General features: G+C 33.6%; 1 protein-coding gene and 1 long non-coding RNA gene across 13 annotated transcripts in view; one reads left to right on the forward strand and one right to left on the reverse strand.

The window, feature by feature from the left end:
• LOC132149565 (butyrophilin subfamily 1 member A1) overlaps window positions 1–22109 on the reverse strand; it is a 98832-nt gene that overhangs the window by 37396 nt on the left and 39327 nt on the right. For 4 of the 12 annotated variants that reach the window (XM_059558922.1, XM_059558932.1, XM_059558924.1 and 1 more), the window contains one exon: window positions 15572–15613. The exons of 2 other annotated variants lie outside the window; for them this stretch is intronic. In XM_059558922.1, coding sequence (XP_059414905.1) covers window positions 15572–15613 — 42 coding nt within the window. Of the gene's footprint in view, window positions 1–1698; window positions 1759–2059; window positions 2214–7897; window positions 8738–9208; window positions 9254–15571; window positions 15614–22109 lie in introns of those variants that run through there. 6 more of the 12 variants (XM_059558933.1, XM_059558934.1, XM_059558930.1 and 3 more) reach the window with 4 other exon arrangements.
• The window catches only part of LOC132149568 (uncharacterized), a 78446-nt gene that overhangs the window by 35561 nt on the left and 20776 nt on the right, over window positions 1–22109 (forward strand). The window contains exon 2 of the long non-coding RNA XR_009435039.1: window positions 10445–10494. This is a non-coding gene — a long non-coding RNA (uncharacterized LOC132149568). The remainder of the gene's footprint in view (window positions 1–10444; window positions 10495–22109) is intronic.

The following is a 22109-nucleotide window of genomic DNA, read 5'->3' on the forward strand; positions in this document are numbered from 1 at the left end:
GGGGGGTCCCTAATACCTTATGGGGGGTCACGGATCCCCCCAGCCCCCCCTCAATTCGAGCACTGTATGTAGTGTACACACACACATTACACACATTGTGCACTTAATTAGTCCACAACCATTAATCAATGCACTAATATGACAAAAATAATTCCTGTGGTGTTCCTCATTTTTAAGATAATAAAAAAAATACCTGTGCTAAATGAATAAGGGTAATTATAATTTATTAATAAATTTTATGTAAATAACTTTTTTTTTTCAATGAACAGCCTACACCTAATCTCAGAGCAGCTGTGGTAATTACAGAGGACCCACAGAGGGTTACAGAGGCTTTCCTGATGGTGAGGAGCCTCTTGCTGATGAACCTGCTGACATGAGTTCACCTTACTATGATTGCATGTTCAACATTAAACAGAAAAGCAATTAAAAGCAGTTTTTCTGCTGTATCTGTTGGCCATTCAGGAGGAGATCATGGACCATTTTCACAAGACTGATGATGTGTTCAGCTGTGTTTTCATCGTAAATCCTCACAATGTTTGTATATTTTGATAAAAAAAATGATGTGCATTTATAACACTACTTTGTATTATATCACAATCTTATCAAATTACAGAAAAAATAGTTAATGCTAATGCAAGGGTGTTTCTAATCCAGAGTCTTTAGGAGGAATGCTAAATTTGACATTGTTCTCTCTTCTGACTGCTGTTATCAGTCTCTGTCAGATTGTTTCCTTTGATTGAAAGTTGTGAAAATGCTATTGTAGAGTTTTTCATTTTGCTATTTGAGTAAATGAGAATGCAAAACTATATTTGTGATACTCTCCCATTCACTGCTCTAGAAGTTTACCCAACTATAACCACTTACGCTGCTGAGAAACTGGTTCATTGAGCTAAATACAGCTATCTTGAGACTTATCAATTTCTTAAAATGTCCTGTGTGAATTCTCCCACTCAGTTACCACTATTTAGAACCGGAAAGAAAATGTTACTATTAATTGCATTGTGTCTAAAATTTAATTTAATTTATTAATTTAAATTGTATCATTGTTCTAGGTACATAAAAGGTTTCTAAGATAATTAAGTCACATTTATTTGTTTATAATTTTACCAAGGTGTAAATGCTTCTTTTTTTGTCGTTTATAGCAATATTAACACTGATGTTTCCATGAATGGGATTGTGATGTGCAGTATTGACTATTTAAGATGATTGTGGATATTGTTGTTGTTTATCAATAAACTATGTTTTATACGCATTTGTTTTATTTTTTCAGTTTGTTTTTTAAAATCATTAAAAATGTCAATAGCAGGACAAATAATAATGGGGTGGGGGTGGGGGGGATATTAAAGAACTGAAATTAGGGAAATGGTGTCTTGAAGCACCCCAGGTGGTTCCTGGCCATCCTAATAAAAGGGTTCCTCCAGGAACCATTGAAAGTTCCTCAGAGAACCACCCCCATTTAGAGAGGTGCCTAGAGGCTCTTCAGAGGGTTCTGCCGGTGTGGCGAAGTGAAGAATTAAATTAAATTAATTAAGAACCCCAAAAGGTGCCTCCAGGAACCTTTAGTTTTTACAGTGTACAGTGACCTGGTCATTATCACAGGAATTATAAGATAAACTATAATAACAAATATATTTCAGCTGGATAATGAATGATCATGAACACACACTTCAGCTCTTTTCATGGGTGTGAATAATTTACCTGATAATGAATCTGTAATTCCACTAATAATCAGCAAAGTCAACCAAATGAACTTCATCTCTAAAGGACACAAAGGAAAATAAAACATTTTAATAAACAGTCAGCTCGTGTGTTAACATACATGCATTCGCTCTGAATACTTGCACTTACACATCTACAATCAACTGCTTAAATTAGTCCAAAGCAAGACACAAATACACAGCGTGTATCTATATGTAGTATTATTTCAATTTAATCATTTTTAGAAATTTATTTGTATGGTTTAGTATCACTTCTAGACCTAACTAACTGGTTAAACACACCGGAAGTCACACAGACATTTGTTCAGGTAAATGTATTTTTCGGTTGGTTCTTGACTTACCTTCAGCTGAGCATTGCTGTGTTCACAGGAGTTTCTGAATAAATGATTTATGTAATTATTAGATATTAACAAAATGTTGATACGAGAGTTGTTTAAGATCGAAAGGAGAGCAATACAGCGACAGTTTCACTTTCACAATCTGCCTTTTCACAAAGACACGCCCTAATCCTCCTGCAGCTGCTGAAACCAGTCTCTGTTCATATGAGGAGTGTCTTCAGGCTTTAACTGTATATTACTGGCTTCTGCGGAGCGCTGACATCTTTACAATCAGTTTGAAGGAAGCCGATAGGTTTTAAATCGCTCTTTACTACAAAAATCCAAGATCAGACAGTTTTTCATTATTTAGTTATGCAAGAAACCTGTTGCCTATAAAAAAAACTAAAGTTAAACTAGTACTTTTGTCTTTTTTTTTTTTGATGTCTCTTTATGTTTGTTCTGTCAATGCCAGAGGTTTAAGAGATTTACTTAGAAGGAAAGCTTTTTTTGTACTGCAGAGCTAAAAATGTAGACTTTTATTTTACTCAAGAAACTCATGCATGTGCAGCAGATGAATCTTTTTGGAAGAACCAATGGGGGAGTGAAATATGGTTTTCGAATTGAGATACTGTATTTTTCGGACTACGCACTATGAAACATTTCAAACTATGAAAAAAAGTGCGACTTATAGTCTGGAAAATACGGTAATCGATCAGCAGGCGTGGCTATTTTAAAAGGAAACTTTCACATAGTGAAAAAGACGTTTCAGGAAGATTAATTATTTTAGTATGTGAATTGGAGCAGAAACAATTTATAATGTTTAATATTTATGCCACCAATGACAAAATTAGAAATCGGACTCTCTTTAAAAATGTGGAGGCAAGAATTTGTCAACTTAATTTGAAATTTTCAGAAGCTAAGGTTTTATGGGGAGGTGATTTTAATACAGTTTTTGATGATAACTTGGATAGATGGCCTCCAAAACCTGCAAACATAAATTGTGAACTTAGAAATACATGTTTGCGTCTAGGACTTATGGATATTTGGCGTGAAAGGAACAAATCACAGAGAATGTATACTTGGAGCAATAGAAGTCTGTCTTTGAAGTCACGCATAGATTTTTGGCTCATCTCCAATGACCTTGAAGATAAGGTCAAAGATGTGATGATAGAACCAGCTGTATTAACTGACCATAAACTTATACTTATTAAAATTTACTTGAGCATTTGTTTTTCTCAGAAGAATACTTCCAGTTCCTGGAAACTTAACACTTCATTACTTAAAAACTTAGATTTTAAACTAGAAAGTAGTAGGATCATTGAAAAATTTTGGAAACAAGCCTGTAATTCTGGTAACTATGGACAAAATTGGGAACTAACAAAATTTGAAATTCGCAAGATTGCTATTAAAAAAGGGAAGTATTTAGCAAAGCAAAAAAGAGAAAATGAATCACAAGTCATTAAAGCAATATTAAATTTACAAATAAAATCTAGCAATAATCTTAATGAACATGAGAAAGAAAATCTGATTTTATTACAAAGTAAACTAGACGACATATACATAGAAAAAACTAAAGATGCCTTCGTTAGATCCAGATGTAAATGTATTGAAAAAGGAGAGAAAAATACAAAGTACTTTTTTAGATTAGAAAGGAGAAATGCTGAATATAATACAATAAGTAATTTGTCAGTCAATGGAAGTATTACCAATAATCATAAGGTTATCTCAAAACATGTTGCTAGCTTTTATAAGGATTTATACTCATCCGCTTCCACAGGTTCTGGCATAGATTCTTTTTTAAATAACATCTCCACAAATGCTAAGAAAATAAATGAAGTGATGTGTTAAACTTTTAAAAGACAATAAAACACCCGGGAATGATGGCTTAACGGGAGAATTTAATAAAGTATTTAATGACAAACTTTCTCCTTTCCTGCTGTCTGTGTTTGAAGAAGCCATTGAAAAAGGTGAACTTCCTCCGACTATGAAACAGGGCGTGATTACTTTAATTCCTAAACCAAATAAGAATAAATTACACATTGAAAACTGGAGACCCATTAGTTTTCTTAACAATGATGCAAAATTATTTGCTTTAATTTTTGCAAAAAGACTTAAACATAGCCTGAACCAAATTATAGATGAAGAACAATCTGGCTTTATGCCCAAAAGACACATAAGCAATAACATACGTTTAATTTTAGACATGATAGATTACAGTGACCTCCTTCCTAATGATAGCTTCATACTATTCATTGACTTTTATAAAGCTTTTGACACCATCGAGCATAACTTTATATTAAAATCTATTTCCTTTTTTGGTTTTGGTAACTATTTTCATAAGGCAATTCAAACCTTATATAATGGATGTTCTAGTTCTGTTAAACTGAAAACGGGAACATCAGAAAGATTTAGTATATCCTGTGGTATTAGACACCACCATTTTTATTTCTCTTAGTTGCTCAAACAATGGCTACACACATAAAAATGTCTCCCTTTTCAGGAATTAATGCTGTTGGTAAAAGTTTAAAATATGCCAACTTGCAGATGACACAGCCATCTTTTTAAGTGACCGAAACCAAACTGGGACTGCAGTAAATAGTATAAAAATTTAGTGATGTTTCAGGGTTGGTAATGAACATTAATAAATCCCCTGAAAAATTGCAATCTGGCCAATTTTGATGGAATACCAATTAATGAAAAAGTGACATATCTTGGAATTGTAATTTGTAAAAATAAAGAGGAACGTCATAAGTTAAATTTTAATCCAATTGTTAAAAAAATACAATCTAAACTAAATTCATGGTTAATGAGAGACTTGTCTTAATATCAAAGGCAGAAGGTATATCACGCTCTGTATATGTTGCCTTATCGCTGGATATCCCAAAAAATACAATTAAAGAATTGGATAAAATACTGTATGATTATATCTGGAGGAAAAAAACCCATTATCTCAAAAAAGATGTTATCACAGGATGTAAAGACCAAGGTGGTCTGGAAGTGCTGGATTTTCATACTATAAATAATACTTTTAAAATTAAATGGATTATAGAATTCTTGAAAAGCCCTGACAGCATCTGGAACGCTTTTCCATCATATCTGTTCAATACTCTTGGTGGCATACATTTTCTACTGGAATGTAATTTTTCTATTGATAAAATTCCATTGAAATTAGCTGACTTCCACAAACAAGCCCTTCTATATTCTAAAACACATATCATTTACAGATATTAGTGCTGAATTTAATAGAATTTTTATTAGAGATACAGTAGTGGTGCTCCAATCACGATCGGCAGATCGTTATGAGCATCTCGTCAGTAAAGCCGGTTCTCTAATCAGTGTTAAATTCCTTCAGGTTCTGATTTCACATAGAGCAGCTGTAACCATAGACATGTATAGAAAGGCTAGATAGCTACCGGCGCTGAGAGCCAATGGGACCCGACGACGTCACACGGCGGCCATCTTAGGACAGGACCGCTCGTCCAGTTATAACATTAAAGTCTATTGCATGCATGTAGTGCTGAAATAACTATATTTTGCTCAATTTTCAACCGATTTTCAAACGGCTTGGTGTGTCATAAACTTCAGGGATGCGGCTATTTAACTGCATACTTGTGAAAAATTATAGCCACGGAGTTTATTAAGAAAATAGTATATTAAGTAGACTAGACAGGTAAAGTACTAGGTATACCCATACACACACACAGTAATGATGTCAATATTTATAAGGTACATGAAACATGAAATAGTGCAATTTAGTTTATTACTAATATTTACATTATTAAATACATGTGTAAATTTATGTATAATATAAATCTGTCTCAAGTTGCCATTCTGTAAAATAAAAAGAAAAGAGATGGGTCTTTGTTTTTTGTTTTTTTACTTAGGTCCAAAGGCACACAATTAGAAAAAACTTACAAAATAAATATACAAAATATACCAAAAAAAAAAAACATTAAGACACAATTGGACACAAAACTCTTTCCATCAATACAATATAATCAATACAGCTCCCTCCCTCTCCTCCTCTCATTTTCCACAAGCGTAATCAGAAGTTCTGTAAACAAAAAACCAACAAAGTAATCCAAATGTAAAGATGTTTTTAAGAAACCAACCCACTTGGAAATCATGTGTAACTCAAAGCTATGTTGAAACGAAAGACTAACCCTGCCTCTCCCACCAATTTACAATTGCTTGGTAACTCACTTACGACCTCTTCACTGCTATCCAGCAAATAAATACAACCACATCCACAAAATGACATTTAGACAAAAGATTAGGTTGTCAAGAAACGTTGTTGGTCTCAGGAAACCTGTTAATAATTGAAAATGTCGACTGTGGTATCACTTTAGAGTACAGGGCAGCCATGAAACACACAGCTACGCTGCAATGTTAAGCGTTTCTCAAAACGTGAAGCTACAATTTAAACATCGGCATCAGCACAAATCATAGCCACGTTAATAAGGTTTGTAATAAACCAAACCGTTTGTAAATCCGTCAAGAATTCAGCAAGTTACAAGCATTTTAGTTGGCGTATGTCACTCACCTTCCGTCCACAGCAGCAGGGAGCAGCAGCGCAGTCTCCTGACCTAAGATGGCCGCCAAGTGACGACACAGCTGACTCTGCCTTGAGCCATCTAGCCTTTCTATACATGTCTATGGCTGTTACTACACAGAGCCATTGTTAACTGAGAAGATGCGCAAATAAACGCTGAAAATGATCCTGGATTTGCGCATCTTCTCAGTTAACAATGGCTCTGTGTAGTAACAGCTACTCGATGTGATATCAGCCCTAAGATAGGCTACAGACATTACAAAGAAAGAATACACCAATAAATAAATTCGAAATCAAATTTCATGCTCGGTTCCAGCTGCTGCAAAGTTTTTTGGGTGATTTAAATTGGGAAAAGGCAAATAGCCAACTAATTATAAATATTGTATTAATAATAAAATAAAAGAAGATTCATATAAAATTTTACATCATATTTATCGTGTTAAAGATACGCTAAGAAGATTTAAAATAAACATAGAAGAGTCTTGTGTCTTTTGCCAATCAAATAGGGAGACTATTTTTCATTTATTTTATCACTGTATGTACACAAAACATTTTTGGTCTGATTTGGAAGAATTTATAATCACAAAAATGATTGTTATACTTTTATTTATGTGGTTTGTCCAAAAATTAAATTTTTGTTATTCAACTGTTTATTATTTTCGGAAAATACCATATTCACAAATGTAAATGGTCTAATTCACAACCTAGCTTTAATGTATTTCATCTGGACTTTAAAACATATTACAAAACAATAGAAAACATGCAAAATATGAAGGCTACAAGAACATTTCATCTCCTGAAGGAACTGAATATATTTTAATTTTCCCCTTCTATAAAGTAATATGCTTTTATCCTCTGGTCTGTACATGTCTTTTTTTGTTGTGCAGGTTGCACAGTATTTGTAGTGTTCTCTGTACTTATTGTCCTGTGCATTGTTCATAATAAAGTTTGAAAAAAAAAAGTAGTATTTTTCATTTATTGAAACAACATTACAACCAAACAAGGAAGCTTGAAATGAAATGACGGTGAGTAAAAGATGGCAAACTATTTACTTTTCGGTGAGCTCTCCCTTTAAATCAAATGAAGCATGTCTGATGATCCACGAGTTCTACAAGTTCTTACAGGTTTATAAAATACCTGATTTTAAGATTCTCATGTACTTGATCTCTTGTGATAAACTAACGTATTCTCATCCCAAGGCGTCATATACTGACCCTTTTGACATTTCGTCAACATCCTACGCATATGGCACCCTCTAGCGTCAATATGAGACAGTTAACTGCACGATGAGATCTTCATGATGCTTTTATTCATCATCTGCTCCAGATCAAAACATTATTCATCATAAAGTAAAGCCTCTGTCTCATAAAGAAATTCATATGTATATATAGGCATTATTTATATTTATTTAAAAAAAAAAAGTAATTTTACACATTTAAAGCAGACGTCTTAAAACCAAAACATTTTAAGATCACAGAAAACATAAAATCACCCTTGTGTGGCCATATTTTTGACTGGAAGTGCAAATAATATTTAATATTTATTGCTGTTACACTGTTTAAATTGTATTTTGGTTGATTTCAGTGGATCGTGTAAATTCAGTCACTGATCTCATTAATAATCATCACAGATAATCAGTGGAGTGGGGTCTTCATTACTCCAATACCCCAAACTAACAAATGGATAGAGTTTCTCATTAAAAGACTGATTAGTGAAAGAGTAGATATGAGACATGGACTCCACATCACAAAAGGAGACGAGACCCTTCTCATAATCCACAAACACACCGACCCTCTGAGGATTCACACTCAGAGAAAGAGAGACAAGTGAAGACTCAAGAGCCCAATACTTCCCACCTCTCAGACTCACAGTCCAGTGTCCATCCTCAGGACTCGGACTGATCCACCCCGTCCTGTTCACAGATTCTCTGGTCACTCCTAAATCCCACTTAGTTTGTCCCTTCACCTGAACCTCAAAGTAAAAACACCCCGAGGAGAATCCTTCCTTCCCAAGAACACCAAGATATTCATCAAATCTGTCTTTTCCTCCATCCACTCTTTCTGTTCGACTCTTTCCATCTCTCACTTGTTTCCCATCTTCAGACACGGTGAGACGAGGATGAGCCGTATCAGCATCCAGAATCACATTCACTGTGGAAAATATAGAAAAATCTGCTTTACAGATGAATATATCATGAAATAAAGATAATTACTTATTTTGATAGGAATCATGAGAACTTTACAAGACAAACTAAAATAAAGATACACCACTTATTGTTTAATACATTATATTATAAATGATTATAAATAATGTATATTAAAATAAATAATTATGCCATGGAACATGCCTTTAATTAAAATAAACAATTATGTCTTGAAACAATTGTTTTCTTGAATGTGTGAGAGCTAAAAACAGAAATATGAAGTTATGAAAGCTTCATCTTTAGATGAATAATGAAATCATCTCTTGAAGACCAACAAAACCCAGGAAGACTTTATACAGTTTATATATCTTATAATAAAGTATAATGAACTGAATACACATATCAATGCACAGCATGTCAAAGGTTATTTAAAGCTAATGAATTCATATTTGAATTAAGTAATATAAAACAAATTCACCTTTATGTATGATTGTCTTCAGAAGTTGTAAAAGTTGATCATTTTCTGAAGAAAAATCTGAAAAAGACGAGAAAAGAAGATTAAATTCTGTCATGTTTATTACTCTGACAAACAAGTACTGATCATGTAGTTGTGTGTATAATACTTAAGTATAAATACTTAAAAATATCATTAAACATTCAATTCATATGATCATGCACTTTAAAAAAAATTACAAATACTTTGAACAGAAATTAAACAATGATTACAAGCTTATTTGTTACTGTACTTGTGAATACTAACAAATGTCATTAAACTTCAGTTCATTTCACCTAATGCTCTTCTTTACATTTACAAATGTTGTAAAAAAAAATTGCTTAATCAGTAATTTTTAACTCTTTATTATTCACTGAACTATTCATGTTATATATTTTACATTAACTCATAATCACAGTCTGTAAAGTTCATATATTTGGTCTATGTCTGTTGTATAGACATCTTCTATTTACACATCTTTATGAATCATTTATTAATTATTTGTTCATGTTAGTTCTAATGAAGTAAAGAAAGTTACTTATTTTTATAGCAATTACAAGAACTTTACAAAACAAGCAAAAAAAAATAAAGATACACCACTTATCATTTAATACATTATATTATAAACAATAATGTTCATAATTTTGACATCTTATCTATTACTGATAGACTGAAATGTTCTGATTTTTCCTGCTTCACTTCATCTGCTTTTAGTTTGAGAGTCATTTTGTTGTTCATTTTTGAATCCTTGTGTTGATTTTTTTGTCTTTCTTATATTTGGTAATGTAAAACAAACAATTACTATAATGTATATTAAAATAAATAATTCTGCCATGAAACATGCCTTTAATTAAAATAAACAATTATGCCTTTTACTCATCCTTGTGTGTTCTTGAATGTGTGAGAGCTAAAAACAGAAAGTATGAAGTTATGAAAGCTTCATCTTTAGATCAATAATGAAATCATCTCTTGAAGACCAACAAAACAAAAATTACAATGAACTGAATACACATATGAATGCACAGCATCTCAAAGGTCATTTTAAAGGTAATGAATTTATGTTTTAACCAAGCCACATAAATAAAATTTACCTTTATGTATGATTGTCTTCAGACGTTGTAAACGTTGATCACGTTCTAAAGAAAATTCAGAAAAAGATGAGAAAAGAACATTAAATTCTGTCATGTTTATTACTCTGACAAACAAGTACTGATCATGTAGTTGTGTGTATAGTGTGTGTTAACATCACAGGAGAGTGTATCAGGGGCTGAGTGTATCAGGAAGCTGATTTAGCTGACAGATGAATTCAGTTTAGTTTGTTATAACTCCGGGTTCAGGTAACATGAAAGTGTTTGTCTTTTAGCTGTGATCATCAAAACAGTAACTTATGCTCCATGACAGATCTGCTCAGCTTATTTGCACCCTGCTAAATTTATATATTGTTTATTGTGTTCTGTTAACAGAAATACAGTATATTCTGAAATATGGGCCAGTTCAATTGTTCTTGGTGTGTAATACCTTTTTGTTATTAATATTTAATATTAATTCATATTTGTTATTGAGTTATAAAATTGTAAGGGGTTGAAATATCCTCTGTTGTGCATTGGGTGGCTAGGTGTCAGTTTTGTTTGTTATCCAATCAGTGCCATCCAGAGAGCAGTTTGGCAACCTACCGGATTTTTGAGGGGGCGGGACTAAAGAAACAGAGAGAGACGGAAAGAGGTGACGGAAAAAAAAAAGATAGAGAGAGCTATGAGCTAGTTGTAAGTTCTGCACGATTGATTACATTACTGGTAATCAAAGTTAAGAGCCAGGAGGATTATCTTTTTAATTTTTTTTTTTTTTTTGTCAGTGTGTTACCCTGTTAAAACGGGAGAGTGAGCTTTGTTTTGGAGCTGGTTAAATCGGCCACGGAGATTCTACTGAAGAGGAGCTATAAAGGTAAATCAGTAGCAAAACTCGAGAGGTTGAAGATCTGAATGTGAGAACTTGTCATATTAATATTTGTATTTGTAAGTTAAAATTTACACTCATGGCTCTGATGTGAAAAGTTGAATCTTTCAATTTGCACACACAGACAATGATCAAAACACTCGTGTTTTGAATTGGAAGTTGTAGATTAATAGTCACAAATGTGTAGAATGACATTCACACAAAGAAAAAAACATACACACATGTTTACGACGTATTTACTTTTGCACTTTACTTCAGTTTCGCTGCACAACGTCAAGTCGGCACTTACAACCTCTCAGATCTGGAAGTACAAGTTCAAATCCTAGCGCTCTGACTTTTGCTTCTCTTTTTGCGGTATTCTGTTGCAAAACTCACTTGTGCACTTGTATATGCAGATGTGAGAGAGCAGAGCTGTGGGCGGGGCTTTGGTGCGAGTGAAGACATTTTATTGGTCGATGCCCGACCAATGAACAACGCCTATTGTTTTCACTGAATATCCTTAGCTTTGACAAGATTTTAAGACACTGCATTCATTTTGCCATTCAGGTATTATCTAGTAGACAAATAATGCAACATATTTTATGTGTATATCCCACTGCATATCACTCTACCAGAGTTGCAATATAATGCTGTTTTTATTATTTTTATGTTTTGTAAAAATAATTGTAACTTCTTGATTGGGTTAAATTCCTAATTTGCTTGTCAGTAATGAACCATTTTAAATGCAACATTATTATTATTTATTTTTTTAATAAAAATCGAGTGTTTAATAATATCTAAATGTACATTAAACAGCAAAACCTAAAAAATAAGCACTTATGACCAGAAATACTGTTTTGAGCAACTAGTAGAGCTAAATACATGTATTTATTAAACATCAACAAGGCCATCTAGTGTTTAAGCACTGGAATTGCATATGAATATTATCTTTCTGGCCACCAAATGCCTCTAATTTAAAGCGTGCCTCTTTGTACTGGAATTTAAACCTAAATACTACAGTTATTGTAGTATAAATAATAACCATATAAGAAAATGTTATATTTCAAATGGTCATTCATGGATCATAATTATTGCGCATATTATTTAGTACCATGATCTCTTCAAATTAACTAAACAGGACTAAGTTAACATGAAGTACAGTTATTATATTGGTTAAAAGTTACACTTAATTGTTTAGTCACATTTAATTGCCCAGGAGGAGTATGAGAACATAATGCTATTCCATTTTCCAGTATAAAATGCTATTGTAACGCATAATCATAATCAATAGTCAACGTAGTTATCCATGCATAATCAATGCACTTTGTGTGTTACAAATTACTTGAAATCCCTGCAAAATAATGAAACTGCTGTCTGTCCCAATTATTACATTTCAAGCATATGGACAAAACATTGAGTTTAGTACTATTGATAGCTCCATGAACCACGTGACCGCGTGGCGGTGAGATCAAAGCATGCTCTGGTTCAGCGAGTTTACTCCGCAATATGCAGTGGGATATACACATAAAATATGTTGCATTATTTGTCTACTAGATAATACCTGAATGGCAAAATGAATGCAGTGTCTTAAAATCCTGTCAAAGCTAAGGATATTCCATTCAGTGAAAACAGTTGGCGTTGTTCATTGGTCGGGCATCGACCAATAAAATGTCTTCATTCGCACCAAAGCCCCGCCCACAGCTCTGCTCTCTCACATCTGCATATACAAGTGCACAAGTGAGTTTTGCAACAGAATACCGCAAAAAGAGAAGCAAAAGTCAGAGCGCTAGGATTTGAACTTGTACTTCCAGATCTGAGAGGTTGTAAGTGCTGACTTGACGTTGTGCAGCAAAACTGAAGTAAAGTGCAAAAGTAAATATGTCGTAAACATGTGTGTATGTCATTTTCTTTGTGTGAATGTCATTCTACACATTTGTGACTATTAATCTACAACTTCCAATTCAAAACACGGGTGTTTTGATCATTGTCTGTGTGTGCAAATTGAAAGATTCAACTTTTCACATCAGAGCTGTGAGTGTAAATTTTAACTTACAAATAAAAATATTAATGACAAGTTCTCACATTCAGATCTTCAACCTCTCGAGTTTAGCTACTGATTTACCTCCATAAGAAGCTAACGCCATAGCCATGTGCGAACTGTTACTCCATAAACGTGTGCATCGGATACGACCATACATGTTGAGAAAACAAATAATTTTTCCAAATACTTGTTAATTTATCAAAACAAGGTAATATAAACAGATTGAACCATGTTCCCTTATAGTAACCAAAACTGACCCCTCTACTCTTTTACATTTATTCATTTAGCTGACGCTTTTATCCAAAGTGATTTACAATTGCTATATATATCAGAGGTCGCACACCTCTGGAGCAACTAGGGGTTAAGTGTCTCGCTCAGGGACACATTGGTGTCTCACAGTGGATTCAAACCCGGGTCTCTCACACCAAAGACATGTGTCTTATCCACCGCGCCAACACCCCCCATACAGCAGCAATAGTGTTGTACATTAACAAAAGCTTTCAGTCATTGTATAACATCTGTTAAAATCATCTGTAGATTTTCAAAACATGCATGATCATATGAATTAAGTTTAATGACATTTATGAACATTGTAATTGACATTATTTATCTGTTGATCATTAGCTAATGTTTAGTAAACATTAACAAGCACATTATCTCATGTTTCTAACTATTTGAATATATATTAAGTAGTAATCCGTTAAGCATTATATAATATGTCTTAACCCTCTGGCCTCTTCGTTTAGGAGTCACACTTGCCTTCTTCAGAGGCTTTTGGATTCTTGCTGTTTTTAGACATAATTTCTTAATTTTTTTAGGTTTTGCATTTAGATATATATCTAAACATTCTTAAAGACTACCTTTTGTCAAGGTTTAGATATTTTTGGTTAGATAAGTATCAGGTTTGACATTATGATTACAGTCAAACATTAAAATCTTGTTAGAAAAAAATTTGATACTCAGTATTAAAAAATAAAAAAAAAACTAACAAAATAAGGAATGGATAGTGATCATTCACAACACTTTATACAAACATTTCATAATTAATTGATATTTTATTTAATGTAATTCAGTAAATCTTATTTCATATAGTTTCAAAATTTGCTCTGTTGAAGTCTTGCCAGTTCATTTCTGTGTGAATATGTGTGTGTGTGTGTGTGTTTGCGCGTGTGTGTGTGTGTGTGTATGTGTGCATGTCTGTGTGTTTGTGTGTGTGTGTGTGTGTGTGTGTGTATGTGTGTATGTCTGTGTGTTTGTGTTTGCGTGTGTGTGTGTGTGTGTGTGTTTGTGTGTGTGTGTGTGGTGTGGGGGGGTGTCTATTTTACACTCCTGATATTCTAGAGAGTCACCTCTTGATTGCTGAACACTTTTTTTCCTGACCGGTGGCTGATTTGTAGTTTGTACCACCAAAAGATTCACTGAGCTTGACATTTTTTTCATATTTTCCTTTCATTTCCTATGTCTGTAATTTTTGACGGTGAAGAGGTCAACTGTGAGTATTTGAGTTCTGAAGATGAACGAAGCTGAAACCCGTAGTTTGGGGTTGAGTATTCCTTTAACTCTCACATCCTAAGTTACCTTTCTGAAGAAAACTTTTGTGCTGCTTTTGAAAATTCCTTCATTATTTTGTCAAACAATAGTGTTGATTATTTAAGAACAACATTTTAATGAGTACTTTTTTCAATCTTGGATGAAGTTGCTCCAATGAAACCCAGAGCAGCTTCTCTGTTTAACTCCACTCCTTCAATGAATTATAAATAAACCTGTCGTAAAATTGAGCGTTTGTGGAAATCTACTCAACTACTAGTTCACTAACAGCATTTAAAATAACTTCTAATAAATATAATTAATCATTTTTAAGTTGGTTGCTCAGTTTTCTGTTTTTTACCAGTGTGCTCTGTTTCTTTTGTGTTTTTACACTAAACAATCCTGCTTGTGCTCAGATTCAGCTCTATATTGTTTTTGCAACCAGCCATGACAGTATCTGAATAAATATACATTATATAAACAACTGGTGACCATTTACCAGATCCAAGATAAACACAAAATAAATGAATACACACAGTTAGAACAGTGTTTTATGGCTGACTTAGTCGTGGTCCACCTTCAATACCACGACTTAGGTGCCCTTGAGCAAGGCATCGAACCCCCAACTGCTCCCCGGGCGCCGCAGCATCGAACCCCCAACTGCTCCGGGTGTGTGCTCACAGTGTGTGTGTGTGTTCACTGCTCTGTGTGTGTGCACTTCGGATGGGTTAAATACAGAGCACAAATTCTGAGTATGGGTCACCATACTTGGCTGAATGTCACTTCACTTTCACACTTTTTCACTTTAAATCAATAATGAATTAATAATGTAATAAAGATACATTCACCATGTTGTAGTCTTCTCTTCTCATTCTGTAGTCGATCGTGATCTGAAGAAGATTAAGAATAAAGACAAGAGAAAACAGCATTCAGACAACAAATACAAATATAATTTGTGAACAATTACTACAAATTACATGACCTAAGATGTATAAAAAAGTATATGAATATACAAGTATAAATATTTTGTGGATGATAACAGACTTAATACTGAATTAACTTATTGATCACACTTTAGTTTGGGGACCAATTCTCTCTAATTAAATAATAGAGCTGGGTAGATTACTTATGAATTTTAATCAGTTACTAATTACAGATTACATAAAAAAAATTGTAGTCAGTAATATCATCTCTTAGATTACACATTTTTGGTAATGTAATCTGATTACTTTTGGATTACATTTAGATTACATTTGTGCTAACCCTTATTTGATATCACATATATTCAGTTAGCCTAATCTTGTATTTTTTTTTTAAATATATTTAAAAATAAATACATTTAATTCTCCAAAAAGAGCCACAATAGCTTCTTTTCAATGTATGGACAGTTAATACTTAAAAAATACTAACATTAACTTAATGTTTGCTAGTAACACTGAAAAAAAACACATCTTATTATTTTAAAGCATATTTACTTATAATAAAGTAAATTTAGAAAACCAATATTGAAAAACATGAAGTGCACAGCAATATCACTACTAGGTCGAATATTTAATAATAATAATAAAAAAAAACACTAGAAGTGAATATGACTGTATCAATGAAAAAACATCAAATAATAGTTACATTGCAAACATGAATTTTTTTAATTCAAGACTAAACTTACGACTAAACTTACACAGTGATGACATTTCTATCTATATCTAAAAAATATTATAAGTGCATTATAACAATGAAAAAAAGACAATAACAACATTACAAAATTAATATTAAAGAGGATGAAACTGACAACAATAACATTGCTAATACAGGGCTCGACATTAAGCTTTGACATGAGCTTGTCCTTCGGACAATGAATAAATCATTCACTTTTCAGAGTAAAAAAATTACTTGTCCGGGGAAAAGAAATGTAATTTATTGTGAAACAGTCTCATCAGTGCTCTATCAGGTATTACTTTAATCAGCATATTTTTTATATTTGCCTTAAAACTGATTGCTGTTACACTTTTTAACTTTATAAAGGAAAATATTTTTCTAAACTGATTAAATGTAGATGTCTACATTTACGTTGACTTCTTACATGTGATCAATACATTAAATTAGAATAATAAGACATTATGGTTGATATTATTAAAATGAAATCAGTATCAACAAACCCCATCTGTCCAAATGCATAAATAATGTTATTAGATAAATGTTTTACTTTTTTGACATACAAAATATGAACTGTTGGAAAAATGCTATGATACTTTTAAATATGAAATTAAACCACCAGTAGGTGGTGGCAAGTCACTGTCTTAATGAGTGAATCATTGATTCAACCGATTCCTTCAAACAGCTGATTCATTCAACAAATGAAGCAAGTAACTGTTTTTATAGATGCCTCACTAAATCATTGACAGTTTCAATGGAGGGACTGAGAGCTCTCGGACTAAATCTAAAATATCTTAAACTGTTTTCCAAAGATAAATGGAGGTCTCACGGGTTTGGAACGACATGAGGGTGAGTCAGGGCCGTAGCTGGGGTCAGCGGGGCCCCGGTGCAGGTTGTACTAGTGGGCCCGGTTTGAAATTGTTTAATTTATATGTTCATTCTATTTATTTATTTGTGCTAATTGCACAATGTTTAAGTTGTTTCATGTTTGTAGGTGTCCAGGTACAGAAAACAAATAATTAAATATAAAATAGCACTGCATAGTCTTCACTGTAAAAATTCAATTAACAGTCAAACCAAAATGTATTCAGACAACATGTCTTACATTATCACAGTTTATTTGCTCTAGTTTATAAAATGGTAATAAAATATGATGAGAAATCAGAGTTGAACTGTCAGAACAAATTCATCTTGATAATATCAAATAACTTTGATAGAAAGATATTTAATGGATAACAATCAAACCAAACTTCAGACAACTGTTACTATGGCAATATTTACACAACTATCAATACTTTGTTGAACAATTACCAAGCAATGCTTTATTCTGTTCAGTCTGCGGTGTGAAAAGGTTGCATTAGCAATTAAAGAAAAAAACAAACATATAAGCAAAACATGAGGTCAGAGTGTCTGAATAATTTTTGGTCCCATTTTTTTTCTATCAATTCCACTAGTTGTCCACTGTATGAAGTTTTTTTGGGGGTATAATATGTCACAGTTCGCTTTATTTTGCTATACTCACTTACCTAAATTAATTATAGTGTCCTGAACCTTCTATTAAAACTTTTTTTTTTTTTTTTTTTTTAATAATATATGGTGTCTGAATAATTTTTGGTTTGACTGTGCACTCATTCTTGTTAAAACTAAGGAGTAATTCAGTCAAGAGCAGTGAGTGATTTTCTCTCTTTCATTTTCTTGGATTAACATTACAGCAGCCAGTAGCTAAATTAGGCGCGGTATGTTTAAGAGACAATGAATGCATCCAATATAATACACATCAGATTTTTTTCTCAACTGTTTACTTTCACTTAAGACATAACCAATAGTTTTTTCGAACATACTTTCCAAGACGGGTATTTTGACATATTTTGTATGTATTGTATGCCAGAACACTGCGGTGCTGAAATGGGCTTTTTCACATCCTTTTCTGTTTGTTTAAACTGCGATTTGTATTTGTTCGTTCAGGTGCAGGAAGAAGTTCGAGGAGAACTTCGCAAAGGTGAGCTCGGTTTAGTGTCGCTGTGTGTCAGACGCGGCTCTGAGACTGAGATGCGTGCGCACCAAACACAGCGCGCGAGTAACCAATACAGCTTTTCCACGTCTTGTGTTTGAATGATTTAAACTCTTTTGAATGTTTAAATTGGAAAGTGGCCAGGCTTAAAAACATATGAAAATAACAAGCTTTCGTGAGGACACGCAGCATTGGCCTGTCAACTGTCCTGATCGTCTTTTTAGGCTAGCCTCATCCAGACAGTTGAGATCGCCGGGGGCCCCCACTCATCCGTGGGCCCCTATAATAGTCACCACCTTTCACCCCATTTGCGACGGCCCTGGGGTGAGTTATTAATATCGAGCCTTGGTTAATATATAAAGACCATTTCCAGGTCAAATATTTAATCTCAAAACACTGGTGGTAGCTAACAATGGAGAAAAATCAACATTACAAAAATATATTAAAGAACATGAAATTCCCAGCAATAACTTTGCTAGGTCAAAGGTTTCCACGGACAGCAAATTAATCCTCGGTAGTCAGAGCTTACACTGATTAGTGACGTTTTTGCCGTGTCTTTGATGTCTGTACAAAGTGATTAAAGGCTGCGTTCCTCTCCATTATCCATGATCTTGTTGCTGATTTCTTCTGACCGTGATTCTGACTGTATTTGTTTGCCTAGATTAGTTATGTGTTAGTGTTTAGTTTTGTGCACAAATTACATGAGTTTCTGGCTCTATCACCGGTTGTAGTGATCCGATCTACAGCTACTAGGGGTGTAACGAGACACTTATCCCACGAGAAAGAGATGAGACAAGATTTTGAGACTTTTTAAAAGAAATCCTCAATGATGAAATATATAGGGGAAAATAGTATTTTATCTGAAAAACACAAAAAAAAATCATTTTGAATTCAACTTGTACTTTTTAAAACTAATCCTCTATTTAAATGAATATTATATGATATTATATTAAACGGCAGTTGTCGCTACCTGCTGGCGGAAGAGGATAATGTTATAATACATACAAGTGTTATGATACTTTCATTTTGGGGCCGTTTACACCTGGCCACTTCATGCGTCCTCTCAGATCGGATAGCTATCCGATCGTGAAAAGACCAGGTGTAAATGCCCTCCGAAACGCATTTGAGACGGATTTGAATCCGATCGCTCAAACCACTTCAGGAGGTGGTCTGGGCCGCATTCCAGACAAAACTAGACAAGTGTAAATGCATCTGGTTTTTTAAAACCACATATGTAAATTGTACTCCTCCCCAAAATGCTAAAAAAATAAACATGTGAGGGCGTGTTATAGGCTATATGTAATGTTATAGCCAGATATGACGACGCTACTGGAACACGCACCACCAGATGAGAAGCTGAGCATATATTCATTAAACCAACGTGCAAACTATCGCAAATCAAAGTGAAAGTAAGTTGCGAACGCTTAACACACAATCATCATCATTAATAGTAGAGAAACTAAATGATCTTACCAGTGCTGTTGCCGCTCTCTCTTATTGCGGTCTTTGATTTTGAAATTTTAGCTGATGATCAATAAAATGCAGCTCATATCTGTTGCTTTCAGTGACGTGCACTCCATTAAATCTGCATATAGCGCGGGAATTGAAGATCGGATTTAAATCCGTTTCGCAAAAACACATTCATGTGACCAGGTGTAAATGGAACCGTTTTGATAAATCAGATAGCTATCCGATCTGAGAAAACGCATGAAGTGGCCAGGTGTAAACAGCCCCTTAGATCGCTATTGTAGAGAATAAGTGTTTATAACCAAACTATAAACTTTTATACCAATACTTATGTTATTTAAATGTCTGTAACACAGAAATAAAGATGTGGTTGAAAATACTTTTAGTGTTGCTCTTCATGGATCAGCAGCAGCATGAATGATTCATTAACATGGGCAGCGATAAAATGTGCTTCTCACGCTCCACTGACACTCGCGAAATAGCAAAAATGCTATTTATTAGTACAATATACAACAAACTTTTCATATCAGCTGACAATATCGCATAAATATCTCCACAAAAGCATCATGCCCGAGATTTTGGACATTTCTATCACTACTTATTGTCTGCCTCAAAATATTGCCAGATGCGTTGTTTATGAAAAACTAATATAAATAAAATCAGGTGGAGAGCTAACCTTGACTGTTACTTTTGTCTTTTATCTGCCGGCAATAACAAGAACAGCTTGATTACAGAGAAGAGACCACAAAGCTATTCCTGCTCGCTGATGGGACAACGAGGAAATTCATTCATGGATGCTACACAACTCAAATCTACATGTCATATTTGTTCATGTCTAGGTAAATTTGATGATGTTGTGTTTTATTAAGTACTTTTTTCTGTGCAACACTTAATGAATGTAACTAATTAACCTCTACACATCTGGTATATGCTTTTAAAGTTGCCACTTTGCCCATTTGTTCAATAAATGTTGAAATGTATACATCTGTCTGAAGACTCTTGATTTTGTCTGATCTTGTACATGAACACCATACAATAGCATTTTTTGTTTGCACTGAAAAGAGTACTTTATTAATTACACTTAAAACAACAACAGGGGTGTTAAAAACCCCAGAGTGTAAAATTTTAACAACACTTGGAGTGTTACACTTTACACTTGGAGTGTCATTTTTCTACACTATAAGTGCTATATTAACACTAAAAAGTCAACACTACGAACGGTGTACTTTTAACACTAGACAGATTGGGACCATATATGAGCTTTAGTAGTGTTAAAATCGACACTTTAAGTGTTGAGTTGACTCTCCGTTTTTTACTGTTTGGTGATGTAAACAATTTATTCTGACGCAATGTTTTATCTGTGTTCTATTAGCTTTGACATTTATCTGCATATTTTTTAAATTAATCCCAGGATGTTATTTACTTGTATAAAGGTCAAATTTTAAACCTTAATAAATGTATGCATCATATTTCATGTAAAATTCTTAAAATGTACAATTTACACTATGGCTTTACAGTTTTTTACAATTACTTTTTTACTATTTTCAGAACCTTGATGTCATTTTTCACAACTCTAGACACAAAACTCACAACCAATGATCAAAATGCACATAAAACTTAGATCATTTGTTCATTCAACAAAAATCACCTGTTCAATTAGACACAACTTAACATCAAAGTACTACTATTTGAAAAAGCATTTCACACATTACATTTCAAATGAGTGTCTATTCATTTCCTTACAATGATTGATACAGCAAATTGATTACAATTGATACAGCTGCTCAAAGTGATAAGTAACTGTTGAATTACTCTTAATGCATAGTTGTATGGAAACAGACAAACAATCTTCCATGTTTATTGTAAATCATGAAAGTTTCAAGATAACGAGATTCATTGTCACCAATTAGCGTGGAGCATGACCAATTAGACTACAATATCCATGGATGTAGCTTAATATTTTATCATAATGCTTCATTAGACACTGTGTCTATGGCCCCAAATACTGTACCACCTTTTCAGACTATTTACAGTATTGACAGTACGGCACTGTATAGATGCAGGCACTTGTAATTGTTTGTCCAATTCTGCCAAATCGTTACAGATAACTGAGTGCACATTGTGGAATGATTATATAGTAAAGAGTTGATTGGGATCCAATTGCAAGAGCACAGTGATACGTAACATGGAGCCAGCAGGTGATCCAGGTCACAATGGAGGTCAAGCAGTGGTTGGAGGAAGACGAGGAAGACATG

The sequence above is a fragment of the Carassius carassius genome, chromosome 9, assembly GCF_963082965.1.
Source record: "Carassius carassius chromosome 9, fCarCar2.1, whole genome shotgun sequence".
NCBI classification, from domain to species: Eukaryota; Metazoa; Chordata; class Actinopteri; order Cypriniformes; family Cyprinidae; genus Carassius; species Carassius carassius.